We start from the raw sequence: 27,235 nt of genomic DNA on the forward strand, positions 1-27,235 counted from the left end.
CAACTTTATGTTACAAACCTCTTAAATTCCTGGTTACGAAATAACAAGTGTTCAAGCTTAATACGCTTATTATACGTGTCTTGAATCTGTAAAAAACGCGGACTTCACTAATTGACTTGAAAATTGTGTAAAAAAATATTTACTGAACACGCGCATTGAATTTCTCTTGAAATTACTACATAAATATGTTCAGATTATATCTTGTATAATTCTGAATTCCGGTAAATCGACTTTGTATGGCTGATACCGTGAAATTTTTGGACTAATTGTAAAATTGAGTGGTCTTCGCGTTGTACTTAAACACTTTTACCGAATTCAGATAAATCTCTGAAAATGGCACTAAAGTTTTTAACTTATCACCTTCAACTCTTTTCTACATCTCTCTAAAAAAAAAAAATTGTACAAAAATGAACAGTTCCTTGTACCTCCCAAAAAAACCAAGTTTTATTATTCATCCCGCTTGTTTGCAAGTATGGTTATTTTATCTAGGCATTGCGATCATCGTCAAGCTGTTAGCATTGCAGATTTGTCATCGTAAGAAAACATGTGTAGCTTAAAACCAAATTCTGACCCTCGTCCCGGAACTAGAAGGCTTCGTCACTCTCACATTGACTATCTAGAATTTTTAGACGCATCGTGTATCATCTGGTACACGCCAAAACTGACTCAACAGATTCCGATGAAATTCGACGTTTGAAAATTACCGGCTTGATGACGATTAGCCACGACAATGCGTGAAGACCTCCAACATTTCCGATGACGAACCGTCCGGCTTCTAAGCTTCTTTCAGATTTTCATTAACTTTATTGAAACTTTTACACCGAGTTTGTTACGCAGATTGGTTTGCAAATTTAGCAAAAATTTCTTAACGATCGATTAATTATCGTACGAGTGAACTGATTGACTTGCTTTTGTTTGATCTTGAAACATATTTCTACTATACTATTCTATATAATTCTCGGAATCTGAACCTTCTTAATTCGCATGGAATGTACCGTTTGCTCGCAACGTAACAGTTGGCTGTACGCATAGGTATTTCTTCCAAGCGACGACGGTTAGTCACTATCAATAAAACGCTATTGAAGGATCGATGTAATTAGAAGAGAAAAAAAAAAGCAAAAAACACTGTAACACCACCGTTTGAGTCACGCCGTAGAACGTGTCGGTTTAACTCGCATTATCTTGTTTGTCCTTGGTATTTATCTACGAAGAGCCGCAAACGATTGCAGTCGGTGTGTTCATTGTGACTGATACGCAAAGGCATATAATAAACACGACTTTATTCAACCGTTCACACTTAAGCCAATAAACGGTAGCGTACGCATAATCGAGGCGGGGAACCGAACACGAATAATATACGATATAAACGCGAAACTAATGAAATATTTGGCTCTGCATTTGTGCGGATATTAATATTCGAAATTGATAATAATCCATCAGTACCATCGTCTAGGTGGAAGACCTCAGCTATCAATACACAAAACATATTTGTTTCATGTTAAGACGTATAGATATTATCCCGAGATATATCAACGTTTTTGGCATAAGAATATGTGCGAAAAAAGATTGCATGCCATATTCCCCGCCAGAATGTAATAAACTATCGTATGAAATGATATATTTCGAAACAGTTGTTGTCTTGGAGGCAATCAGCGATGCGTGGGCGCCATATTTACATTGATTTGTAGACTGGGCATTTTTGGACCACAGGACAATATCATTCGGTTTTTCGCGAAAACTAAAGACTGCAAATATCTCTATCCGTTACTGGGTTGACAATTCAGTGAGAGAGCAAAAATGTTTCCTCAGAATAACCTTGTAATTGACTTTGAAAAATATGAGGTGAAGAATCGATATTTTCTAACCTGTCATCATAATTCAAGTATCAAGATAACGCTGTTTCACGGACCCATCAGTCGAACGTTAATTTTAAATTTGTGTCATTTCAAGCATTACAGAATGTAAAAAATTTTAACAAGCGTCGAGTCTGCCAGGATATATTGCTTAAAGTATAGACGAATGTAAGTGAGGCAAGAAAAAATGCTCCCACATGTAACGTAACTGGTAAGCAAAAAATTATTGCACCAGTTTTGTTAGAGAGCACTGTTGGTTTGAAAAGCTCAAAGACGTGAATAAATACTGTCTGAATCACATTGTCCTACAATAATAAAAATCATTTAAAAGCTGAAACCCTTTGGAAAAATTATGCACTGCGAAATGTTTCATTTTGATTGCAGGCTTCCCACTCATTGCTGAGGGGGAAAAACAGTACTGGAGCCACTAATATGTTTAATAAGTCTAAATTTTTAGTAGTCTAAAAAGTGACTGAAATAATTAGTAATGTCAATATATAAAACTAACTTAGTACCAGATTTGAAATTGTGTAGATTTTAGTACGAGAATTCCTTAAATTTTTTTCCCTACCATATTTATTTTTAAAATTTGTCTGGAACTGCGAAATTTGTTATCCGAAGGTTTCAAGATTACTCTACACTTTTTCAAACATTTACATATTTGCCAATTACAAGAAAATTTTTCTTCATTGAAACTCCAAAGTTACTTATCTGACATCTAGCTGATCCGTAACAGAATTTGCATGTTTACGTATTCTTCAAAAAAGTATCTCAAAACAAAACTATCCCGCAATTCGCAAAATATTCCAAACTACTGCAAATTTCCCCAACGATTCTAGGCATTTAAAATTTTAGGCATTTGTGATTAGGTTACGATTAACTAGCACACTTTTCTTCATGGAAACAAGAAAATTGCCTAGGTGCCAAACGTTGGCGAAAATATTTTCTAACCGTAATTGTGATTGGAGAAACTAAAGTGACCAACAGTGATATTGATTATTGAAAAGGACCATCAATCACTTTCCGCAAAAAGTTAGCTTACAAATAATTTTATGAAATAATAAACGGGAAATGAAAACCGGAGTAATAGAGATTGGATTTTTATTCATAAAATAACTAAATAAATTTTGATATATAATACAATGCTTATAATGTATAGTGTGTATAACTGCTTATACAACTGTATATATATATATATACCGTAAAATTATATGTTACAAAATCGTTGGGATCCGATCCGATCAGCAGAGGTGCAGTCTAACTGAATCAATCCGACGGCTCGTCGATAATAATTACTCTGTCTTTAAACTCGAGGACTACGATCAGCCATGAAGTACCCACGTAACGGAGAACTGACGACGAGAGGCACGTTTCTTTCAAAAACATACGCCTCTGATACTATCCCCAACCGAAATAGAAACTCGGTTCTAACCATTTCATTGTGTGAGTTTGTGGGTCTCTCTCGTTTTCGCGTTACCTTAATCACGAATTACGTGCGTATATACCTGCACAGATAAGCAGACTCCGAAAAACAAAAACCGAAACGAATCACGCGTACCAAGTTAACAATATTAAACCCTTTCAAGTAGGTGAATCAGATACTGCAACGAAGCTTAAGAAACGCCAACGCTTGCGCTGGACACCGCTAATATTTAATATGAAAACGTTAAAAATTGTCAGCAAAGGTATCGATTATACTGAAACCGAGAAAACGCTCACCGTTGGTGGTTTAATCTACGCATAAAATGAATCGTCGTCCAGTTGGGATCCAACATAAACATATGAGTGGCTGATCCAATATGGCACCGAAGAGTTTGATCAGCTGATAGATATTTGGGGTATAATGCAATGTTACATATTGTAAAAAAAATTACCATCCAGGCACGGAAATATTCGTGAAAAATTTTGGGCTTTTATTTGAATTACATTGATTTTATTTATAGAGTAAAAAATACGAGACAAAAGAGAAGATTTTTTTTTTATGTACACTAAATTAAACACAACCATGTTGCGAGTGTATTCGGTATGCGTTCTGCCACCAGATGGTGTGTTTAGAATATGTTGGACCCCAACACTCCATTCCATTCACCATTCTTTGGCGCAATTTCGACAAACTTTCAACGGTTTGTTTACATGCTTTCTGTTAACAGGTGCAACGAATTAGAGGAAGCATTTATGCATAAGTATATAACGACGTGTATTACGGATTAAAGTCTTTTCGCGTAATATGTGTATAGGTACGTAGAGTTTAGAAATATCAACAGAGCAAATTGGTCTCCATTTCTTTCCATCGGGGTCGTGCATAGCCGGTGACACGATCGCGATCTCTTTCGCTTGTTTTACACACAGCCTTTGATTGAATGATTGTATTTTTTTTTTCTTTTTTCTCTAGTATCAATCATTTTTCATTTTTTCTTTTTACAATTTCTCCTTCGTATGTCTCTGTATATGTATACATTATTATTATCATTATTATACCTATATCATTATACATTCATCTCTGTACTTCCACATTCAATAATTTCGTCGCACTGGAGCTTATAATAAGCTTACTCTTTCCTTATTGTGTTCCACATCGTACTAACATTATGTATTATTAATATTATCATTACAATAATAATCGTTATTCGTTATTGTTATTATTATTACAGTTATTATTATGTACACTCAAATAATTAGTCCCAACAAACTAAACGACTAGATAAGGGGCCTCCGTCGTACGACTATGCCGCCAATATTTTTATCCTTTCTATTATTTTTTTTCTTCGTTTTACTCTATTTCATCGCACTTAAAACTTTACATATCTTATTCATTTAACGATGTGTACTACCTGATATCTTATGCGCGTATCATTATCATAATCATACATTTCACTTCACCTGACTGAAATAGCAAATTCTCGTTTCAAATCTAAAATATACGCTTTATACATATTACAGATACGCACGGTTGTCAGCAAACACATGTTACAACAAGTTTTACAACCCGTACGCATCTGCAAGATCTGTTCATATTATCGACGTTGTAGATGCCAAAATTTAACGACCACCCAAACTTCTAATCATACGTCAAAATCGAAGGGTGCGCGCGTTCCAAGAGTGGTCGGTGATCCGTAACTGTCGACAGCATCCAAATTTTTCAACCTTCCGTTAATGCTTAATAATAATTACTGCCAACACCCGCCACGCCAGATAGGATATGTCTGCAGTGGACAAGAATGCCCGTGCGGAGCAGCATGCATCATTATACGGTTGCAGCCGTCTTAAGATGTTCGTCAAAAACAACCCATTCGCACAAGGGGCAAAAAAAAAAAAAACTGCATGTTTTTCAATGATTTTTTTCTGAATATCGTGGAAGAAACACTTGCTTAAACAATAAAGGACATCTAATAGACATTTCTCTACAATTATCGTACCATGAAGGTTATTGAAAGCAAGGAAGCAATTTCATGAAAATTGAATACACAAGAATTGACGTGTTCACCACACCACACTGCAATGCAACGTACAATCTTCGATTATGTATTTCACTATAAATCAGCCAATCGGTGCATACAATTTTGCGATTATTGTACGATATTAGTCATCCAAATGAATTATATTTTTTCGCAAAGTATACTCAGTCTTTCGTCACGCGGTAAGGGAGATATGGGACGAAATGTCAGTTGAATAAAGATTTATTCTACCGCCATGATATTCAGCGAGTTGGTAAAATAAGTCATCGTCGAACCCGAAATTGAAATCGTTTCATAAGACGAGTATGTGATTTTTTTATCTAATGTAGCTGTAATGATTCGTGACAGCAGGTAAAAGCTTTGTTCAACTGGCAAATCTTTTTCTACGTATATAACAATATAATTATCAATAAGTACCTCTGCATTTAATTAATCCTTTCCATCAATTTTATCAGAGCGGTGTGTCTGCGAAATGCGAATTGGTTCAGTCGACCTTTTAGAAAGGTCCAGAGAAAAAAATTTCGCCTCACAACCAGAATTAGTAAATTACTCGTCAACAAAAGGCTCGAAGCTCGTTTCAAAGTACTATTTATGTATTTCAGTTAAAAAAATTCAATCTGTTTGCAAAAATATCTACGCCTAATCGATGAAGACTATATTTCCGAACTCCAAGTTCAGCCAAAAGTCAAATGATCCCAGATTTCTTTCTTAACTTCTTTGATTCCTCGATCACGAACCTCATCGTACAGCAGTCACACCGCTGCACCGTTTTGGCTACCCTTCTTTTGTGTCACCGTCTATTGACACATTTGGTGGTCTTGCAATCATTCATTTAACATACCAAACATAATTAATTTTTAAAAAATATTTTACTTTGTAATCATTTTTGTTTTTTTGTTTTTTTTTTGTTTTTTTTTTTTTTAATTTTTTGAACAGATTTTACTTGTCGTTTTTTTTTTTTCTACTCTGTAATTTCTCTTATATCTTTTCTCTTCCTCGTATCATTTTTCATTCAATAAATTACATATTATCATATAAGGTAAAACGCGTCTTGGCGCGCGTGATACGTCACTCACATTATACTTTAAACACGCACGCAAATCGCTCCTTTCTCTTACTTTTTTTCCCATCTTGTTTCTTGTATCTTGTCTCTTGTATTTTGTATCTTGTTATCTATAAGGCAAATGTGGTTCTTCCATCTTCCCGTATAGTTTCGTCTCCCAATCGTTTTGTTTTTTTCTCTCTTTATTTTCTTTTATCTTTCACATATACTCGCTTTCTCGCTAATAAATTAATAGTGATCAGCCTTTCGGTTCTTAGGCGAACAAGGCACATATTTAGCTCAAGATTTAGCGTTTTTTCGCACAAACGCGATCCCGGATATGTAGTTCATGTAGGTATATTAAGGTAAGGTAGTTCTGACGCTTTTCCTTCGCTCCGCTCCTCCCTCGTTCTCTCCTTCACCTTCTCGTCCTCATCTCGCCTCTCTTAAATTCTCTCATCCCGTTCTCCCCCTCCCGATCACCCGTCACGTGTACCACTCCCTATCCAAATCGTCGTCGTCTCTTATCTCTTATTAAGCGGCCATATGCAGTAACTGTAAGATTTGTTCAATAATTCGAGGCTGCGTATTCCCTTCGGAATCAAGCCCCGAACGCAGAGCATATTCTCATACGCTGCAGCCGGACGTTACCTCCTCGCTGTTCTGCTGATGACTCCACCTGCATTGATGGCAGCTCTTCGGTTCTTCTTGGGGCGCTCCGACTCCGCCGGCTGCCCGAAGACCTTGTTCAAGCTCCAGAAGCTGTCCCATGAAGTTTAAGTTCGGGCTTATTATCGGCCGCGCCATCTTCACCAACTTGTAAGCCTCCACCATCGACATCTGCTTGTGACGCATTATGTACGCTATCGCTATCGTTGCACTCCTCGATACTCCCGCCTGACAATGCACCAGCACACTACTTCCGGTTTTACGCGCTTCTTCTGCAACAAAGAAATACAAACAGATCTGTTAGTCGTAAGTTGAAGCAGGTTCGTTATTATTAAATTTCTCGACACCATGTGTATTATGATCTAGGTTACAGTTGAGGTAGGAAATTTTACAGTCTGATTTCCAGCAGACGATAATTCGAAACAAAACTTGTAAACGATTGAATAAAATCATAAACTGTGTACATAATATAAATTCTAGACCGAGTTTCCTCTGTTAATTTATTTAAACATCGAACGTTGGGACAAAACTAACATGGCCGCCGTTGGCACGCTTGCGATTTTATTATGGCGATACATTCTTTTGCAGGAGTTCAAATTTATCCACTTCTATTTCACGCCGAAGAAGAAAACGGCAAAAACGGATAACGCGTAATTTCCACCAACGGAAACATCCTGCAACCAAGAAATTAGCTGGCCAATTTCGTGTAGCTCTGATATTGTCGATTGAATGGAAATACTTGTACAAATTGTTTCGCAGTGATTCAAATCTAGAAAATTGTGGACCGACGATACAACGACGACGGCGATACGCATATAACGAACGAAACAGTCACGTAACCCAAACAACCGATCCAGTTACATAACACGAGGGAACGCCGCTATCATATCGCGCCGGTGAGTCATTCCAAGTATAAGCTCTGCATGGACTGCCGTTGCTGCATCGCCCGCATCCTTCCTTCGTCTCTGCTATAACGCGTATTATGCGCGACGCACATGTCGGATACTTGCCTAAGACACTTTTAGCTCGCGTACAACGGGGGCCATTTAATTTATTTCGGTTCTTTTTTCTTTCTTTCCTTCTTTCTATCTCCCTTGACTGGCCGATTCTGCACGTTTGACGACGAACTTACGTTGCCAATTTTTGTTCTGTTTACTTTAACTTGAACACAACAAGAATCGAATAACAGTAATAACAGAGACAAAACTAATACCGAGATATTCAATACGAAGTACAAATTAAACATTAATAATTTGCACCCAGATTGTCGGAAAAATAAAATCAATTACGACGGTATCGTCCAAGATCGGGGAAAAGCAAAAATTCTGATCACGAACGAAGAAAGCAGGTCAACGGTCGTAAAAATGACGATCTAAAATCCATTCTCATTTTCGAAACGCCGTATCTCAACGGACTTGCGATGCTCGTGTCCGCGCTCCACGTGCTCTGCTCGTTGTAGCGAGAGAGGCGGCGGCTAGGCCACCGGAAGTGGGGTGTAACCACCCGTTTCCGGCGAACCATTCACCGTGCGATGGACAGAACGAGAGGAGCCTGAACGACGAAGGGCGCGGAAGAGCGTTCAAGCGCGCATATGTACACATGCATGCGTGTATACATATTCCATCTCTCTCTTTCTCCGTTCCCCGTTTCTCGGGCCATTCACGAAAGAGTGACTCACCGGGCCAGTTCTCTCCCGGAGCCCGCGCCTGTTTTTAAAAGCGTGACACGCGTGAGTGTGTGCGCCGCAGGCTTTCGGGCTGCTGCACCGCGTGTGGTGCAAGCTACGGAGGCAAGGGCTGCGCGGAAACGAGGGATCAAAACGCGCAACTGGTGGCTGTCTGCCCGGTGCAAGAGATACCCTGTCCCACCCCATTCTCTGCACGTGTATGCATGCATGTTTGTAAGTGCGACGGCAACACCCGGCGGGTCAAGTAAGAGGACCGCCCCTCAAAACCGTTGTAACAATTTTTTTCTTCAAAGTTTTTATATCGTTCGTATAATTCTTTTATTGTTAGCGGGTAAATTGTTATTTGCCAAAAGGGAGGAAAAAGGTTTCGTAGCACGTTCGCAACTTTCTTGGAATCGTTACTGCAAGTAATTCTTCGAATTTATAGATATTTCTTTTTTTTCTTCCTTTCGTTCTATTAATTTTACTTCGTCACGTTGTCAGGAAATAATTACTCTCTTGTTTCATACTATGTTTTAGTATATATGTATTATATATAATACCGATCTTTGCATACCGGAATGATTTTTTTTTCAAGCTGAATAACAACGTTCTTTAAAAAAATGACAAATGAAATACTCTGACACCATGTACCAGAGGCACGCCAATCAACCCGCATATTTCTCGAGATAAAAATTGACTCATCCAAGTTTTCTGATGACTATTCCAGTGATATTGTACCATTCCCGAGAACAGGATCGACGAGATTCCCGAATGTAAATTGTTTTTTCATCATCGCCGCATCATGCTTGCGCAGAGTACAATCTCAATGACTCAGATATACTTCTGGCAAATACTTGGATGAAAATTGGTTTTTACACAAGATTTCGTCAAAGTGTTTGCAATGGAAACTATCTAACCATTTTAACCACGTGTCTTCCCCATTTGGTGAATCCGTAACTCAGTCTATGAGGTATTTGAATCGTTCGAATGAGATATACATTATACATATATAATATGTATGTCAGAAATGCGGCTGCCAAATAGTAAATAATAACGAAATCTACAACGTGGGAAATGTATTGGTATATCAACTTCGAATTTAAACTTGTGACAGAAGTTCCCATCTTTCCCATAGAATGTATATACAAAAGAAAAAAAAAACAATGATTTATCTGTTAGATTTTCAATTCATTTGATATTTTACTGTAGTAAAGATCATTACTACATACGTCCATTACCGGCATCAAATTTGCAACGAATAAGAAATCAAATAATCTGTCCACGTTCGATATTCAACGACGCAAAGAGGAATCCAGTGTTTCTCACTCGGTTTTTCACCAGGACTCGTAGAACTCGTAGTACCGAGCACTTCTGGGACAATGCTAATCACCCGAGTTGGCAATAGGTTCGCAAAGAGATGAAACTCACCAATGAAGTCGAAGGCCTCCTCGAAGTACTGTTTGAGGTTTTGGTGGCCAGAATCGGAGGCGGGTATTTGGCGGTAGGTAATCCCGCGTTCTTCGTGGTATCCAGGAAGCTGGGAGGTGACGTTGAGAACGCGGGTAGCCCCGAGAGCTCTGAGGAGCTGGAGGTCGGCCGCGTCGCGGCCGTTGCCGAGGTAGAGGAACGGCAACACCCTCGACGCGGGGTGGTTGTCTATGTCGGCGGGTTGCGGCGTCGGCGGTCCACCCAGCATCGGGCATCCCGGTCCGGGACTCGGACATCCGCTAACGGTCGAAGATCCGGCGGCGGAACCGCTTGGCGGAAGTAGCGTGTCTTCGCAGAGCTCTCTGTGCCGTCTGTGAAATTCTTTGTGACCACCTGCAACAGTAATCGAAACGACGTTTCCATCAGTCGGGGTTTCGTGTTACGCTGCTGTATACACTCGTAACAATAAAAAAAAATATACATATATATATATATAATTAACAAATTTCGGAATAATTATTGCGATGTTCTATTAACAATGAATTTGAAATCGAAATCAGACAAATTTCAAGTTTACTGAAGATTCCAATTTGTATGTCCTACCTTTTGAATCATTTTCACAATCGCTCCTAAATTTTCGTTCATAACTATCGAAAGTAACGAAAAGGTAATCGAATGAAAACGTTGCAGTCTGCGACGAGACAGGACACGAGGTAGTTACATGTATGAATGAAAAAAAGGTTCGTTAATGCGTAATGCGTATATATATATTACATTATACATATATGGGGTTGGCGGAGGAAAGATAACGTGCCAATTAGGTGACTGACACTAGTTGGAAGAATTCTTCATTGTGAATTCCCATTCCACGGTGATTCACGTATAAATACACGTTATATTGTACGCATGCTGCACACTGCGTCTATACATAGAGTGATTACGCTCTGCGGGATTAATTAGTAAACTCATCGGCATGCGCGAATCGCCATGCCGCAGAGCGAGTTTCGCTTTCGCGTATTCGTTACATATACAAACGTGTATATATATTTTATATATATATATATATATGTTATTTAATATATATTATATATCTTTATACATGTGTAACGTGTGCGTCCATCTACAACAATTTGACATATCATATCTAGCTATTATTGCCGCCGGTAGATATGCATTCACAGGCGCTGGCGCACGGCAGTTGCATTGATAAACACATCGTGCTCAACCGACATGACGGCGAACCGTATATGAAAACGATCGTTAAATAACAGGCGAGCATGCATATCCGTCGATGTGTCTAGCTACAACTTAATTCCCGTTCATCAACAAAACGGTTCCTTCCTGTCTTCCTACAGCTACGGAGAAAAAAACAAACGAAGATGAAAAACAAAAGAAGAAAAACAAGAGAATCGCGAGGCCGGTGCTAGCCGGTGCCTGGGCCGCCATCGCCGCCATACTGGATTTTGACGCTGAAGTACGAGGATCTCCGTGAAATGTTAAAGCAAGCCGATACCTCCAAGATTTCTTCGAATTCCACGGTTCTAGAAGGATCCTACGGTTACCACACAATTCGATTCGACTCGACTCAGGATGCAACGATGCGCATAGCCGCCGATCGTGAAACTCGCGTCGAAGTACAAGCCTCCGTTGGGATTGTGGTTAAGAAATTTTCACAAAACTCCGGGGTAAGTTTGACGATCACAAATTTGATGTTAGAAAATTGTCAAGTTTTCGTAAGGTAATTTCGAGGCTGCTTCGATATCCGAAAAATCTTGGAAATTTAAAACATGGTACGAGATTATGCCCGAGTATTGACCGTGAAAACGAAGCTGAAATAACAACAACGGTGTGTAAGGATGTAGGAATAAGACGAACGGCACGAACAAGTGGATAAATAAATAAGAGAATAAATGTGGGCTAAATGCGTCTCCTATCCTGACCTGCAGCCCGTAACAGCAAGGCCTGGCCTGGGCCGGCGATGAGTCACTTGCCGTTGCGACTCCCTCCACAAAACCGAGCCAATCCGGCTCTACACGCCATCGGCCAACTTCGCCTCTATATACACCGCGTGTCTCACTTTTTCGTCACCGAATACCTGCGCATGAGAATTGAGAAAGGGGACTCGGAAGCAGTAAATACGGGGGGCGGGGGTTCGAACAACCCGTTGCCACGTCGCCGTCGAGAACAAGATGAAAAAGAAAACGAAGGGCATGCCGGGTAAACAAACAAACGCGTTAGCTGGCGTGTGTTTGAAATAATCCGAGACACGCGGGGACACCTTCAAGTAACATTCGCGACGACGTTTGCGTGAAACATTTTGGTTTTACCGCGAAAATTTCTCACCCGATCTCAATTCACAAGGAATCAGGAGCGTCGGCCTCCTTCTGGCGGTGTGCAACGCGCTGTCCGAAACGGCACGTTTCATTGAAGAATTGTTATACGGTGGCATCGCGTTACCGACTCGCGCACTGCATGATGAGAAAAAATAGTAACAGGCGGGAAATGGACGAGGAGCCGATTAATGTTAGACACTGGTAAGTAAAGCACACACGGTATCGCCACGACTAATTATCAGATAGTTTCCCTGTCTTCGTTCTTCACACGAGACTTCCGAAGTGGAAGAATGACAAAAGTACAACCCGTCGCGTGTAGTAAACAGACTATTAGGTGTTTTATCGAATCATAGAAGGCAAAGGAGGACTCCGGGGCGATATTTAAAACGTCTTCGGTCGACTCATCGGCGGTCGGTCAACAGTCCTCGGTATCTTAAACGGAACGCGTGCGACTCACTGATTCTGACTCATCGCGACATCGTCGTAGAGTTTGCTATTACGCCACTGTTTTCATTCCCTCGTTGAGCACGGTGAATCGAACGAGCCTGACTCGAGATTCGAAACGGTCCGATCACAGGTGCGAACGAGCGCGCCTTTCGCGTCCGAAAGAGAAACTCTCTGCCTCTCTCTGTCTCGAAAAGTTTTCGCCAACTAGATTTCACAAATACAGGATAAACATACCCCAAGACCCGATGTTATCCAACGGAACAAGGCGGAGCACCAGGCAAGGCGCTTCTTTCTTAATCCTCATCTCGGTGCCCGTTCGTACGAAAATCTCCTTGGAACGAACTTGCTTAACGGTAGAGAATCGTTGAGTCAATACAGTCCCAACCCAACACTCGGAATGTTCCTCAGCTGAACGACATGGATATATCTCGTTTCCACCACTAGCTTTACTCCTTTTATATGCTCGACAACGATATTAAAACTATCACGTCGATAACAACAAATATCTCGCTGATCGGCGCGAATTATCTGCTCCGTTAATCAACACCACATCAAAACAACACTGTGACAATGAGTCTCGAGGAAAAATAAACACGAAAGTTGTCTCGGTCCGTCCTCTGAGCCCGAACGTCAGTCGGACTCGATTAGATTTATACTGGCAAAGTGTTCACAGTGTTCTGCGCTCTCGGTGCCGCTCGCTCACCGAACGGGAGGTTGTGACTCGGTCGGGCCAAAGCGTTCCCTCTCTCTCTCTCTCTCTCTCTCTCTCTCTCTCTCTCTCTCTCTCTCTCTCTCTCTCTCTCTCTCTCTCTCTCTCTCTCTCTCTCTCTCTCTCTTTTCTTCTCTCTCTTTCTCTCTCTCTCCGCGTATACGTCGGCCGCGCGATGAGTCACGTAGTCGAGACGCGATTGGCTGGGCGGTCCGTGACGTCACGAGGCACCGTTCACACGCGCAAAACCGCACGACGCCCGGACTTCACAGCGGCTCTTCCCTGCAAGTTCCTCTACTCTGCACGCTACGCGTTCCGTATGCGCGTATTTACGTCGACTGACGCGTGTGCGTGTTGCGTGTAGTCGCCGAATGTCCGCCGCTACGTGGGTCCAGCGAATTAGGTATGTATACGACTGTTTGCGTGCCTGTGAGAGAAGAGGAGGAAAAGTGACCCTCTGCCCCACCTCCAACCGGCGTTGTATTTTCAAACGTACCTACGCGAAACGACCTTGTTGTGAAACCAGTCGTTTGGTAAACATTAAGGAGGCGCCCTGGTCCGTTTCCACGTTGACGGGTATATCTCCGAATATCGAAGTTTACGTATTTCAAACGCGAAAGGAAAACTCACAGTCCCGTTCTATACGATGTTTTGAACGGAAACGGTCTGATAAATTTTCATAAATCGTAATAGATTTGTCTAGGGCACCCCCTTGAGACGCTCCACGTTTTTTCCGTTATCGTAACGCAGACTGCGTCACGCTCTTCGAATTTGCACTTTGCCTCATTTGCTGTTATTTTATTCCCATTTTCAGTATTCGCGCGTGCACTCGGTCTGATTGTGAATCACGCAGCGGCATTGCGCATTCCGCATCGCGCGAACGCGTTCGTACTTGGCGCGATTTTAGGATCGCTCTGTTGGACACGCTGAACGGTCTTCTCGAGTTATTCTCCGTAGAGGACTTCGGCGTTACACATGCGTACAAAATGATATACAATGCATGCCTATGCGGAGGGTAGTTTTAAGTTTCTTCAACGGAACACGCAGCTGCTAACGAGGCCGTATACAACATAGTTTCTTTTGAGGCAATGCGTGATGTACTTTACTGAACGAAGCGTAGGTATAACGTGCATACGCGGAAGCCTCGGTATCCATTTCGATTGTTCATTGTTCGCTTTGAATGGTATTTTAAATCGATTATATCAGGCTTATCCCCTACTAACAAACCATTTATAAAACGTATCCGAGAAGTTACAATCTTGGGGTAATTTATTTAACTATCGATCACCGTACGAAAATAACGTTGCTTCGATATCTGAAACAGCGGTACAGGCTTTGGTCAAAATATTAACGTACAAGTACGCTAAGTACAGGTAAATAATCAAAAATAACGCGATAAGTGGTATGAAATTTTACAAGATCTCTGTGTCCGCTTCCAATTTTATTCAATTCGCGTCTGCACGCTTTTGCCGAATGAATAAATATCGCGTACCTTCCGGCCAGAGCTGCAATCTGCAAGCTAACGATAGATTGAGATATTCGAACTGGTCGGTTTTTGTCGAATTAAGTTAACAACCATCCTGTTTCGTCGATTCTCTTTTATTGTTAGTCCCTGATTATTATTATTTCTTTTTCACGTTCTCTGGATTGAAACTGGTTTCCTAGAATTCAAGTTATTCCTAGTCGACGACAAAGTTGATTAGTTAATTTCAATAAACTCACCTATTCGGCGTGACTATCATTGATACGAATGAATAAGATTTCAACTATTTAAATCGAATAAACGATTTATTTGAAACTACTCTAGAACTTGGAGTATTTGGTATAATATAAATGATCTTACATCTCCGCATTCACTTATTACGTACGTTATTCTTTCAAAAAGTGAACTTTATACTGCGACGGATGATTTATACGAAACTTTTATAAGCATAAAACAGATTCGTGAATTTGATTTCTCTGCAACGTGGTTGAATCAATCGAATCTCCTGCACTTTGGATCATGAATCATATACTTATATAAGCGCATTATCGCAAGGTCCTTAAGGTCTATGTAATATTGCATCTGTGCTTGGGACTGGAAAGCATTCAATGCGTCAGGAAACATCGTCTGTTCGTAGAGGAAGAAAATCGCACGTACCGTGATACAAGAATAAAGGAAAAAGAAATAAAAAATGGACCGTTGAACATGTAAACAGCGATCCGATGACCAAGCACACGATAATTTTTTTACGCGATACGTTAAACGTTGTCTTACAGTCCTTACAGCGACAACAAAGAATTTGCATAAAATTTTACCCGCGATGGGCGAATGAGATGAAATTTCGTAGAACAGCATTTGCGCACGGATATTGTTGTAGGTACGCACAAATGACGTTACAGGTTCCATTTCATCAGCACGCCACGTATCATTAGCATAAAATGCGCGTTTACAAAGATACATTATACACAACACGCATAGGTATATAACATTGAACGCACATAGTTGTGGTTACGAGAAATGTGAATGCGGATGTAAGGTGCCCGTACACCCGGCTCTGTTCGTCGATACGATTATGAATTATGACGTCGGGCTTTTCTTGTTCAGCAAATCACCCAACAATCAAATATCCACGTGTGTGGGTTACATCAATTTTACAAGCTCATACATCACAAAGGCCACACTCTCAGCCTGCGTTCCATGATGCGTGGTGTTAGGTACAACATTTGTTTAAAGTTCACGGGAGACTGCCAGCTAATGGTTATAGTCATATTACTTATTGTTGTAAATACGCCAACTGGTTTGGCGGTAATCCCCCACGTCTATCTTACACCTGCACGGATCTATCGTCTACACATGTGTAACAATCACATTCTGCGCGGGAATGCCCGAGTCCCATACGCAGCTGTTTTTTACCTGTGACTTGGTGCGTTCGAAAAGGGTGGCTCGGCATTGACGGACTGAGAAATTGCAGGAACGAATGAGTAACGAATTCGGAAAAAAATTAGCGCCATGGTATGACTTCATGTCTGATGCGCGTGTGAACCACGCGTTACTCTCGTTCGCATTCTCAAAGCTCTGACGACGACGAGATTCATCGTCGTGCGTACAGTGCGTGTCCCGACATGACGTATCAAAAACAAACCTCAACATTTTCTTGGACGAGTGTCGTTTTTCTTTACGCGTGTAACCTCTGGTTCCAGCCTTGCGTTAAAGCGGAATAAACTGATACACAGATTTACTAATTAGTTCCTACTTTTACGGGAATTTATCCATAAATATGACGTTACGAGTACCGATCGTATCTATGAATGACTGTAGCACACTCGGAGACGCAATTTGTTCGATTGAATGTCGTCGGTTCTTGAGAGAAAATAAAAATCTGTCATCATCTTTTCTATGTCAATACACGGACAAACATATCAATGATAATTATTTCTAAGAAAACACTGTCTTCTGAATAGCGAGTTATAAATTGCTTTGTAAGCCACTGTATACGCTTTGTTCAAAACAAAGCCTTGTACGCGTATGTTGTACAAAAAAACTCCTAGATGCTGTCTACTTGTTTATTGTTTTTGCAGATGTTGAGATAGTCGAGAAAAACTCTACATCTTCAATGATCGTGCGCGCAAGCTTCCTCTGTCAGTTAACATTATCATCTTCCGAAAAGTTCACGGATCAATTGAACTCTGGATAAAATTTCCATTTACAAGCATATACTTACGCAAGTCGATCTGGACTGTGATTTATGAATTCAGGAGAAGCGGTGAAAAATTGGCACTGTTTGCGAGCCCGAACAAAAAGTAATTTGACGAAGCTGAATGCTTTTGAAATATCATTCCGTAACGAGTGAAAAAAAATCTATTTCTTATTTGCCTCTTCCCAGAACTGAGACGTTAACATTCGCATGAAGAATCACATAAATCGTGGACAGTACTTTTACAGAGAGTGCGAAGTCGGCACATATTTTACAACATACGCAAAGAGGATTTTTTTAATAAATAATACAGGCGTCGCGGATAGGATGAGGCGTGTTTCTTCTTCACAGTACGATAAAATCTTCCGCGAGTATCTGTTCACGTCTAACAACATACGTCCAACTATACACATACCGTAATTGTCAATTTTACTCTCGATTTGGAACAACAATAATGACGTTATAGTAGATATAAGTGTGTTATTAGTCCGTCATACTTGTTAAAACTTGTGGAATTTCGGTGAGCAATCGATTCCTGGATACTCTGAATCTGCTGCTTTATACACGCTGGATATATCTCGGTGGCGTCATTGTGGTTGGAACAGGCCTTCTGGCTATGACCTTTTACACAAGTATGCGCCTAATCGGACGATCCGTTCGCAACCTTCTTGCCTATCGCCTAGTTTACCGATTAGTGATTCAACCGGATCTCAGTTATTTTAATTACGAGCTTCGACCAACTCCGATGAACAATAAAACTCTAAATTGTGGTATTTCTACGATAAGCATCGCGTCATAGGAAAATATGTGCGAAGGCACAGTTCGCAATGGAAGTGATGGAATTGCAGTCGTTCAATGACGTCATGCTGTGCTGGCAAACCGGGTGAAACGGGATGCAATAACTGTCACTTTTAGGCCTCGGAAGACAGCACCGGTGTTTACCCATTTTTCATTCTAGCCGAACAAAGAAAATATCCCGCACCTAAAACGGCAGGAAGATCTGCTAATTGGGTATTTTCAACGTCTAAGCGTCGTTCTACCCTTTTTTGGCCATTCGTTACATCAATACCAATTTATGAAATATAACGCGATCCAAATCGGTGAATCACATGAGATCGTGTCGATGGAAATTGGTTAATTAGTGTTTTTTTACTAGAATGAAAATAAAAACTGTGTTCTGTTTTCAAATTCAGTTACAAATTGTTTTGTATTTCTTACGGTGTGTTTCAGTCTCTCAAATCACTATTACCGCTTGACAATTTGTTACGTTCAATTTTTACCCGCGTATAATAATGCATAAATTTCCTTATTTTTTTACGCTTGTATTGGAATACTAACTGAATTGAAACGTGACGAGAAAAAGCACGTGCACGCGCGCGCGTCGTGAGTTAATTCCAATCCAATATCATTATCACCCTGGCACCTGGGTGATTGTTAACGGCAGTTTAAGATGACCACCGCGAAGTGGAATCTGGTTAAGTAATATAATTACGAGTTGAATCACGAGGACGAGATAATGCGGCGAGTTTATTGCGATGAGAAGTCAGTGAATTAGTGTAAGAGTTTGTCCACGAATTTGCGAGACGTGAAAATGAAGCAGCGGAGCATTGATAACCTTGGAAGAATTTTGCCGTGACTCTAGAATCCGTAGCCACAAAGGCGGCTGATAACGCACGTCATCAGCGCAGGATCGATAATGCGTCATCAACTTGAGGTGTAGACGTGTAATCCAGCCCGAAATAACCACTGCCCTAGTCTCGGCGACGTGTATATATTGTACACTAAACCAGCGTGGGGGTGATTCAGGATTAAAGGTTGATATTTCTAGGGTAGATTCCTCGTGAAAATTCAATGCTAAAGTTATTTTACGCCGACAAGGTGGCATCGATGGTTCTCGAGTTACGGACCTTCGAAGCTGACCAATCGTGACGCTCCGTCGTGACTCATCGCGAGACGAAGGGGCGTGGCCGAAGGGTAACGCAGCTCCGCGATTGGCCGACTGCGAAGCTCCGTATCTCGGAAACTATCGGTACGACGAGTTTTTCGTAAAGGAATTTCCGTTTTGAAATTTCGTCGAGAATCCACCCTCCGAGTTTTAGGAATGTTACTCGAACCGGTGTACGTATCCTACCCGATACAGATACGGTATCGCATCGATCAACAACAGGGATTATATCTACATTTATATATCGCTCCTTGCTCCGAACAATCGGTGATTCAGCGACTAGACGCCACGTACCTTGTACGCACATATGTGCGTAACTTTGCGCCATCGGATCGGAATGAGTCAAGTGACCAGATGCGGATTGTGCACTGATTGTCAGCGACGATTGTGTACCAAAGTTCCCGTCACTGTTTACCTTTTCATCGGGCTATCTCACGTACCTGTCTGGAATACCATCCGTGAATCAAACAACATCACTTATATGGTATATAATATTTTCTGTATACTATATACCGTATATGTGTAATTCGCATGTAATACCTGCGGTACGTTAAACGTTTGTCTAGCCAGGTACGTCGTTGAGACTGACTAATTGCCGCCTTACTGTAGATACGTATTACGCATATAGGTATAATGTACACGTGACGAACATGACTGCGCTTTTATACAATTATTCATCGCGGAACCCGCAAATCAGCTTCAATCATTGCAACGAGTATAGTTAAAATAAGATGCAGTCATCGGAAAAATATATCTCATTTTAGTTGGAGTGTATTCCTTCTTTTTTTTTTACCTTCTTCAACCATATTTGTGCAAATATTTTCTGTTTTTTTTTTCTTTGATTTTTTTCGATCTGTATGTGCGATATTGACACCAAGTTTTGCACGTTAACTATTGCTATGTAAGTAGAGACGTGTGAAATTGGCAAGTTGTAATATGTAAATGCATGTAAATTCGTTCGAAATGAATCACTTCTTTTACTCGTAACCTTTTTGATATTGAATTCTAAAGAAAGAAAGGAAAAAAAAAACGCCGTAATGATTTGTTTTAATTTTGTGCCCCTCCACTTTTTAGACTCGTTTGTGGCCCGATAAACACTTATTTTAAATGGATATGTAAAAAGAAGCGGATTAAATCAATCAATTTTAGAAGATGTACTGTTCAATTTGAATATCGTCATGAAGGGGTTAAAAATTTTAGCAGTACAAGGCATTGAATGAATTTATTTTGTATAATATATACGAGTATATGTACGAATGGTGAGCAATCGGAATGAATCCACGAATAAAAGTATGCAATCATTCCTCAAAATTGGGCCAATCCATTTCCCTCTATTCACGTCGAGGGATGATGGATGAGGATTCACTCCGAGCTCCCGACAGTTACTATAATTCTAGTAGCTATTAAGCTAGCGTGGAATATTTCCATCCTAGTTAAATTTGTTCCAAACTTAACGCTGCAGTAGCAGATGAGTAGCGTCAAAAATTCGCAACCTGTTGATTTCAGGGCTGCACTGCATTGCCGAGCAAGCGTTGTGGAAGAGTCGGCGATGCAGTCGCGGCGAGGAGATAACGCATCGCGTGACACAGACTTGGGAATTAGGCGGCAAGGTGGGCCGGGTCGAACGAGTCATTGACCCATTACCTGCAGGTCTAAGCCCTAAGTTACAGGTGCGGATTGTTCGGCTGGCACGCGAAGGGTTAGAACATACGCCCGCAAGTTCGTTGTTATCTCGGCAAACATGGATGATCGTGTTCTCCGTTACACGGAGAGAGATAGAAAAAAAAAAGAATAGACACCGATAATAACAAATCGACTGTAATCGCGGTAACGGTAAAAAATATAGCGAACTCATAATGCGGGTGGTCCCCGGAACTAGCGATGATTAATCAGTTTTCATATGCGGAAAAAAAATATGTGAGGAATGTTGATCAATCAGGCAACGTTTGGCACTATGACGATGCATTATTCGCTGTCATACATCTGTTTTTATAAATAACATATTATACTTCGAAACAAGCGTTCCTTATATTTTAGACTATTTCTGGTCTTCTCTCTGGAACTCACCGGAGTTCCCAATTGTTTCATACCTTTTCCTTTCTTGGTTTATAAAAGGTAAAATTTTCTCGTTCGTTGCGGAAATTCGTACGCATATAACGGTATTTTTTACGCATGTTTAAAAACTACGCATATTACAGATCGAGAAAGATGATTCACTTTTCGAGAAGTAAACAAGACATTTGTCATAAATAAGACTCCGTTGATATTATTGAACGTGAAGAAACGTAACAAAATCGTATTGTAACTCATGTGTAAACTTCTACTGACATAATTGAACAAGTGTTCTCTTCGTGTTTGTGAAAATACAATGTCATTACGTTTGACATATTCCGGGTTTAAACAAATGCGATATACCATATGTATATCAGTTATTTATTCACGTCGAGCCCGTCGGGAAGTGATAAATCCAACAAACGTACAGTAGAAATACATCAATTACTTAACTCAACTTTTTGCTCAGATCAGCGTTCGAGCGAGTGGAAGGTTTTCGACGTAACATAGCCAGATACCTAATGTTCCCAGCTGTCACAGGCACACAAGCTCGATTACTCAAACCTTGAGTGCGCAGAAAAAGCTCATGCCAAGACTGACCCCGATCGGACGAAGTGATCGATTCCGCGGAATAGAGATCTGCTCGTGATATAATTTACTGGTGCGTATCGCGGGAAGCAGTGACGCGTTTGAGCTACTTCGACCGCGAAAGCTTGATGAAACTTCTCAAGGAAGAAAGCCACCTATTGGCAGCTGGGCGAATCATTCGACTGCCTACCGCGCAGCTTTTGAGGAGGTTGATCGGGTAAAAATTGGCACGTCTTATTTGTTTTATCTCGCGCAGTGAAATCAGTGAACAACATCGATGAACCAACCTCCTCGAACCCGCAACATCGTTTGCATTAAAATATCTCTTCTTCGGAGGAAAGCTGGGACTTTTGAATTCATGAGAATGAATCGAACCACTTCTTTTGAACACTTTATAGGAGATTTGAGCATTTCTGTCTCGTTCGAAGTGTCGATCAAGATAATCAACGACTGGGCGCGTGTTGTCCGGAACCGAATAAAAGAACGACACGATTGTCCTTAAGGTGGGATGGAATGTGGTGGCGCATGCACACGGATACGGGTAATGAGCGTACACGGCGTGCGTACGTACGCACTCGAAAGCACCGGTAGGTATAAGTATTATGGCTCTGAATGAAATACGTGATCCATAATTCCGTGCACGAAACGTGATGTCACGATCTTCACTGACTCCGTGCGGAGCGCGTGACACACCTCGCGATAAAATTTGCATCTCGTGTGACTGTTTGACAACGAGATCATTATACGTATCTGTTTATCGAGTGAGTTAGCGAGTCTGCTCGCTGGCTGTAACATCGCGAATATCGTACGTGGAAATATCCTTGTACCCTTGGGCGTGAATGACGAATTTTTTATCGCGTAGGACCTCCGATGCCTCAATTTATCGCACAGAGCACGACCGCGTTCAATTTTTAAACCTATCGGGCGATTTCCCATCAATTTATAACCATTCTAGTCATTGCATTAGGGTTTCACACCCGGAACGTTGAACCACGAATGCTAATACCTACGCAGGTATTTCAAATATGAGGAATGGTTGAACACTCTGCTAACGGGGAGCTTACACTTCCTGGGACTACTTCGTGCCATCCCAAACGAGTATGTTCAGGCGTGTACGCGAATAACTTCACGTGACATCAAGAGGCTATGCATCAGATTTCGTATAAATTCAAGTGGCTACAAGTAACTTCGAATGATGTCATCAGATTTGAAATGACTTCATGGCAATCCAATGATGATTTTACGATGTTTTGAGTTTCCTTACGTGATTTATACTTCGCGACTTCACGTGACAAGAATGTCAATGATTTTTTAGTGCGTTATTCTGTGACCTTTGTATCATCCGTCAAGCGATTGAAGCATGTGCGAAATTCGTTTATTCGACCGGTATGATAGACTGAGAAAATTGTCGGCAAGACAACTGGGCAGACTTTGTTAAATTTACACCAGTGGTCTTCAATTTTAAGGATATTTACACGGCTTCAAGTGGCCACATCGCCATTCGTATGGCATACCTACTTTGCAATTTCTTTATATAATAAAACCTGAGGTGATCTCCGGTAAGTTGAACCGATCGCAAAGTACTAAATACTTGTAACGTGGCATCAAATGTCACGAATAAATCTGCAAGTGACTTTCAATGACATTCCGTAACTTTATGCGATTTCGAGTGACCAGCTTGTGCTTGGACAATCGAACGATGGAAAAATTTCCGGATGCGAAAACTGGTTATCACATCATGGCCGTTGGATAAGTACGCAAACGGCGGATCACTCTTCAAAATTGGCGTCAAAACAGAGCGAGATTAGACGGAGATGAATTGGCCTGAGAGTAGAAAACAGAAATCAGAGTATATTCGCGACGCATATATGCTGACGTGAGTTCCTTCGCGGTGTTTCTCCGTGAGTCACCAAGTGAGGCGCATAACAGATGAGTTTATTGTCGTGCGAATGAACGCGTGGCTGGCCAGAAAGCCACAGGCTTGCCTCTTATCCGCCAGTGTGTTGCGCTTTCATCCCAAGAGTTAATTTTGTTCCGCAAGTTCTTGTCTTCTGTTTTTATCTTTTCGTTTCTCCCCCCCTGTACCTACTCGTTTCTTTCATTTTCAACGGTGCGTGTAACCAACCAACCAACCAACCAACCCGCCCACCCGCCACACAGATCCAGATGTCACACGCTTACAGTTCCCTTCATTCATACGGGTCTGTGACTCGACTATTATACCGAATTCATGGGTATATATCGCACGCACACACGACACGCGTTCGTTCCACGCATCGAGATGAAAGGGTGTAGAGAAAAAAAGAGAGAATGACATAGAAGAGACAACTCATTGTCAGCCACGTGGTGTTAATCGCGCTGAATGAGCCACGCGATATGTCGTGTGGTCCATGGTATCATACGTAATACATGTATGTATACGTGATCGCATGCGCAGCTTTTGTGACTGTGTCATTTCGCTTCCAGCCAACGCCAACACGTCCGTACACTCTGCATTGTACATAATTGGGGACACTTAAAGTCCCGGCTCATTCTCAAAACATTCAATTCTCCGCCGCTTTGCACAATTCATGAATAACTTTGTCATCCCGGAAATGTCCGGCATCCCCCTGCTGATGCGAAATGTATACCTATCGAAAACCATTGTGAAGTTCCACGCGGAACGCTCAATCTTTTAGGGATCCGTGCAGGATCCAAAGCTTCATAAAAAACCCATATTCATCGTGGATCTCTAATAGACATCCAGAATATCTACGGTCAGGTTAAAGCCCGTGATAGATACCTCAGCGAGGAGAGGTCCAAATTGTGCAAACGCGCAGTAATTTAGCCCTTTAGTTTACACCGAATTTCGTCCAGTATCTACGTACTTGGTTGTTCTTGAATGCCTAGTCTGTATTGCCTAGGACTTTTTGTGCGAGGCAAAACAAAATGTGCACACGGTAGTTTCTGATATATTGCTTAGAAAAAGCATGCCCATTGGAGATTCAAAGTTCTTCTCCAAACAGTCCATGAGATCTGTTAATGGAGGTCTGTGTGGATATCCAGTAGACTTCTTACGCGATGGATGACACGCGGACATTTCGATCTCTAATGGAGATCTATTGTAGCGTTATTGGATATCCATCATGAATGTCAACGGAACGTCCATCGGAAGTAAATGTTCCTTGCAATGTGTAATAGAAATTACACGGTGAATTATAATCAGACAGAGGAAGATCCAAACGAATCAACCTCACTTGTAAGACCAAAAATTTTCCCTGCAGGCACGCGATAGTTTTTCTGGTAACACTTCGCTTTCAATGGAGTGGCTTTCTTAGGTCGAGAGGGGCGTAGCACTTTTTTCAAAAATCCTCCATGCCATGACGTAAAGGCTTCAATGTCGTTCCGAATACCGAAATCGCGATGCATACTTGTATAATAACCCTCCGTAACGCAGTCAACAAAACAACATCAGGGAACCACGGGAAGGTTGCGTCGATGCTAATCGGCGTATCTGTATGCAGGAGAAGGTTCGCCAATTTCGCGAACAAAGAAGCAATTTACTCGCTCAATTCCTACCGCCGGCCGTTCCAACACGGTGTAGGTAGGCAGAAACGAAGTTGGTTAGTCATTCGTCGGAACATTCGTCACTGACGATGAATGACACTCGTAAGTCATAACCTAGCTCAACTTAACCATACGTTTTATGAACATCTGTGTATTCGACCATTGCTTATCCCTCTTCAACACCCGTGTAATCGATGCTATAAGCAAGGTTCCAACAACTGTGGCAGTTCAATTGCGTAAATCCCGTTTTTGATCGATTTCGTTTTACAGTCGACATTTTGATTATTATCATTATTATTATTGGTAAATACACAGAATATTCTCATAATTTTAAAAACAATAAAATAAAAAATAACAGCACACAACGCGTCATTTCCATGCGAAATTGTAATTGTTCGCAAGGTTACTCAGCGTTGTTCGATAAATCTCATCGAAAAACTTGCGAATACTGTATAACGTGGCATCGTTTTAAAAATTGTCACGTACGGAAACATAGGTTTGTTCTACGCAACTCTACGTATCGAGTATAACCATTGGCAGTGATGAGTCGTCGTATATTCATTGCCAGTTCGTCAAAAATCAAGGATTAAGTTCAGAAGGAACATCGTTTCTCTTTTCCACGGAAAATTATTGCTGTGTACAACACGTGATATGTAAATGCGTAAAAAAAAATGTCGAAACTTTTGCCGTATCTGTCCCGAAAAAAAAAGTGTGAACAAAAGATATCGTCATTCGCCCTTACTAATTTCCCCATTGGTCATAGTTCGCAGTAACTGTGTAACGTTATCCGGTAGGACTGTGTAAGAATTTCGAGTACGCGATGTCCGTCATGTATGGCACGTTACCTATTTCCTTCCGTCGCGTGTGACGTTGTTCGCAATTGTGACGTAAGGTCGATGTTGCGCGTGCGACGTGAAAAAGGGTTCAGCGGAAGGATTTGTAGAAGGCGGTGCGAACGAAAAACGTCATCGCGAAATCTGCGAGTATGTAAATATATAATAACGGTCAATATCAAGCGTCAGCGATTGCAGATCGAGTGATAAAAATTCCTTGCATCGAAGTTGCAGATGACGACTATTATCCGACGATAAAATTTCACCGCATCACGTGCGAGTGTGTGCAATATATAAAGAAACTCAATTACGTCCTTGAATACGCGTCGATGTGACGTGAAAAAACGCGGAAAAGACAATGACGGCATGAGTAAACAAACACGGAAAAACCAGTTTTTTCGCGATACTTTTCATCACCACGAAAAGAAAAGAGTTTGTCGGTCTATCTGATAAACTTCCGCGATAATAATCGAAAATGGCGTAGCGAAAAATCTGAAACTGATGGGACTTTGCAGCTAAATGTAAAATTTTTGATAGAGAAATTAAAAAAAAAAAACACGAATAACAACGCTACTTTGAAAATCGATTCATTTCCGGTGAAACCAGAAGCTCAAATTGAAAATGGCGCATGGCAATTTTTATATTAAAATAAAAAAAAAATCGGGATTTTATTTTACGCATGGAGAATGTTCGGCAGGCGGAAGCATTATGCGTCAGTAAAGTGCCGCGGAACGTTTTATGCAATTACACGTTACTTCTGCCGATGGTGGAAGAAACTTCGGTGTATTCGAACGTTAGTATCTTCAAGTATAAGTACATATGTCACATGTTACGGAAATTACGTAGTAACGTATAACTCGATGACTCTTTCTTCCTCGTTTCTTTCTACGGAATTTATTGAAAACATATTTCCTAACAATTAAAGAAAATTTCCCAAGTATCTTATGTCATAGGATAGTGCAATAAGTTGTGATAAATGCGGACGTTAA

General features: G+C 41.0%; 2 protein-coding genes across 3 annotated transcripts in view; one reads left to right on the forward strand and one right to left on the reverse strand.

Moving 5' to 3' along the window:
- Nucleotides 1–2,937: 2,937 nt before the first annotated feature.
- LOC107225843 (dual specificity protein phosphatase 10) overlaps nucleotides 2,938–27,235 on the reverse strand; it is a 93,087-nt gene continuing 68,789 nt past the window's right edge. The window contains exons 4-5 of the mRNA XM_046738264.1: nucleotides 10,117–10,509; nucleotides 2,938–7,291 (exon numbers count right to left, since the gene is read on the reverse strand). Of these exons, the coding sequence (XP_046594220.1) occupies nucleotides 6,978–7,291; nucleotides 10,117–10,509 (707 nt within the window). The 3' untranslated portion in view covers nucleotides 2,938–6,977. The remainder of the gene's footprint in view (nucleotides 7,292–10,116; nucleotides 10,510–27,235) is intronic.
- Nucleotides 13,717–27,235, forward strand: part of LOC107225845 — a 135,035-nt gene continuing 121,516 nt past the window's right edge. The window contains exon 1 of one of the 2 annotated variants that reach the window (XM_046738265.1): nucleotides 13,717–14,008. The gene's annotated coding sequence lies outside the window, so the exon portion shown is untranslated. Of the gene's footprint in view, nucleotides 14,009–17,330; nucleotides 18,217–27,235 lie in introns of those variants that run through there. The other variant, XM_046738267.1, reaches the window with a different exon arrangement.

Source organism: Neodiprion lecontei, chromosome 4, assembly GCF_021901455.1.
Source record: "Neodiprion lecontei isolate iyNeoLeco1 chromosome 4, iyNeoLeco1.1, whole genome shotgun sequence".
In the NCBI taxonomy this organism is placed as follows: domain Eukaryota; kingdom Metazoa; phylum Arthropoda; class Insecta; order Hymenoptera; family Diprionidae; genus Neodiprion; species Neodiprion lecontei.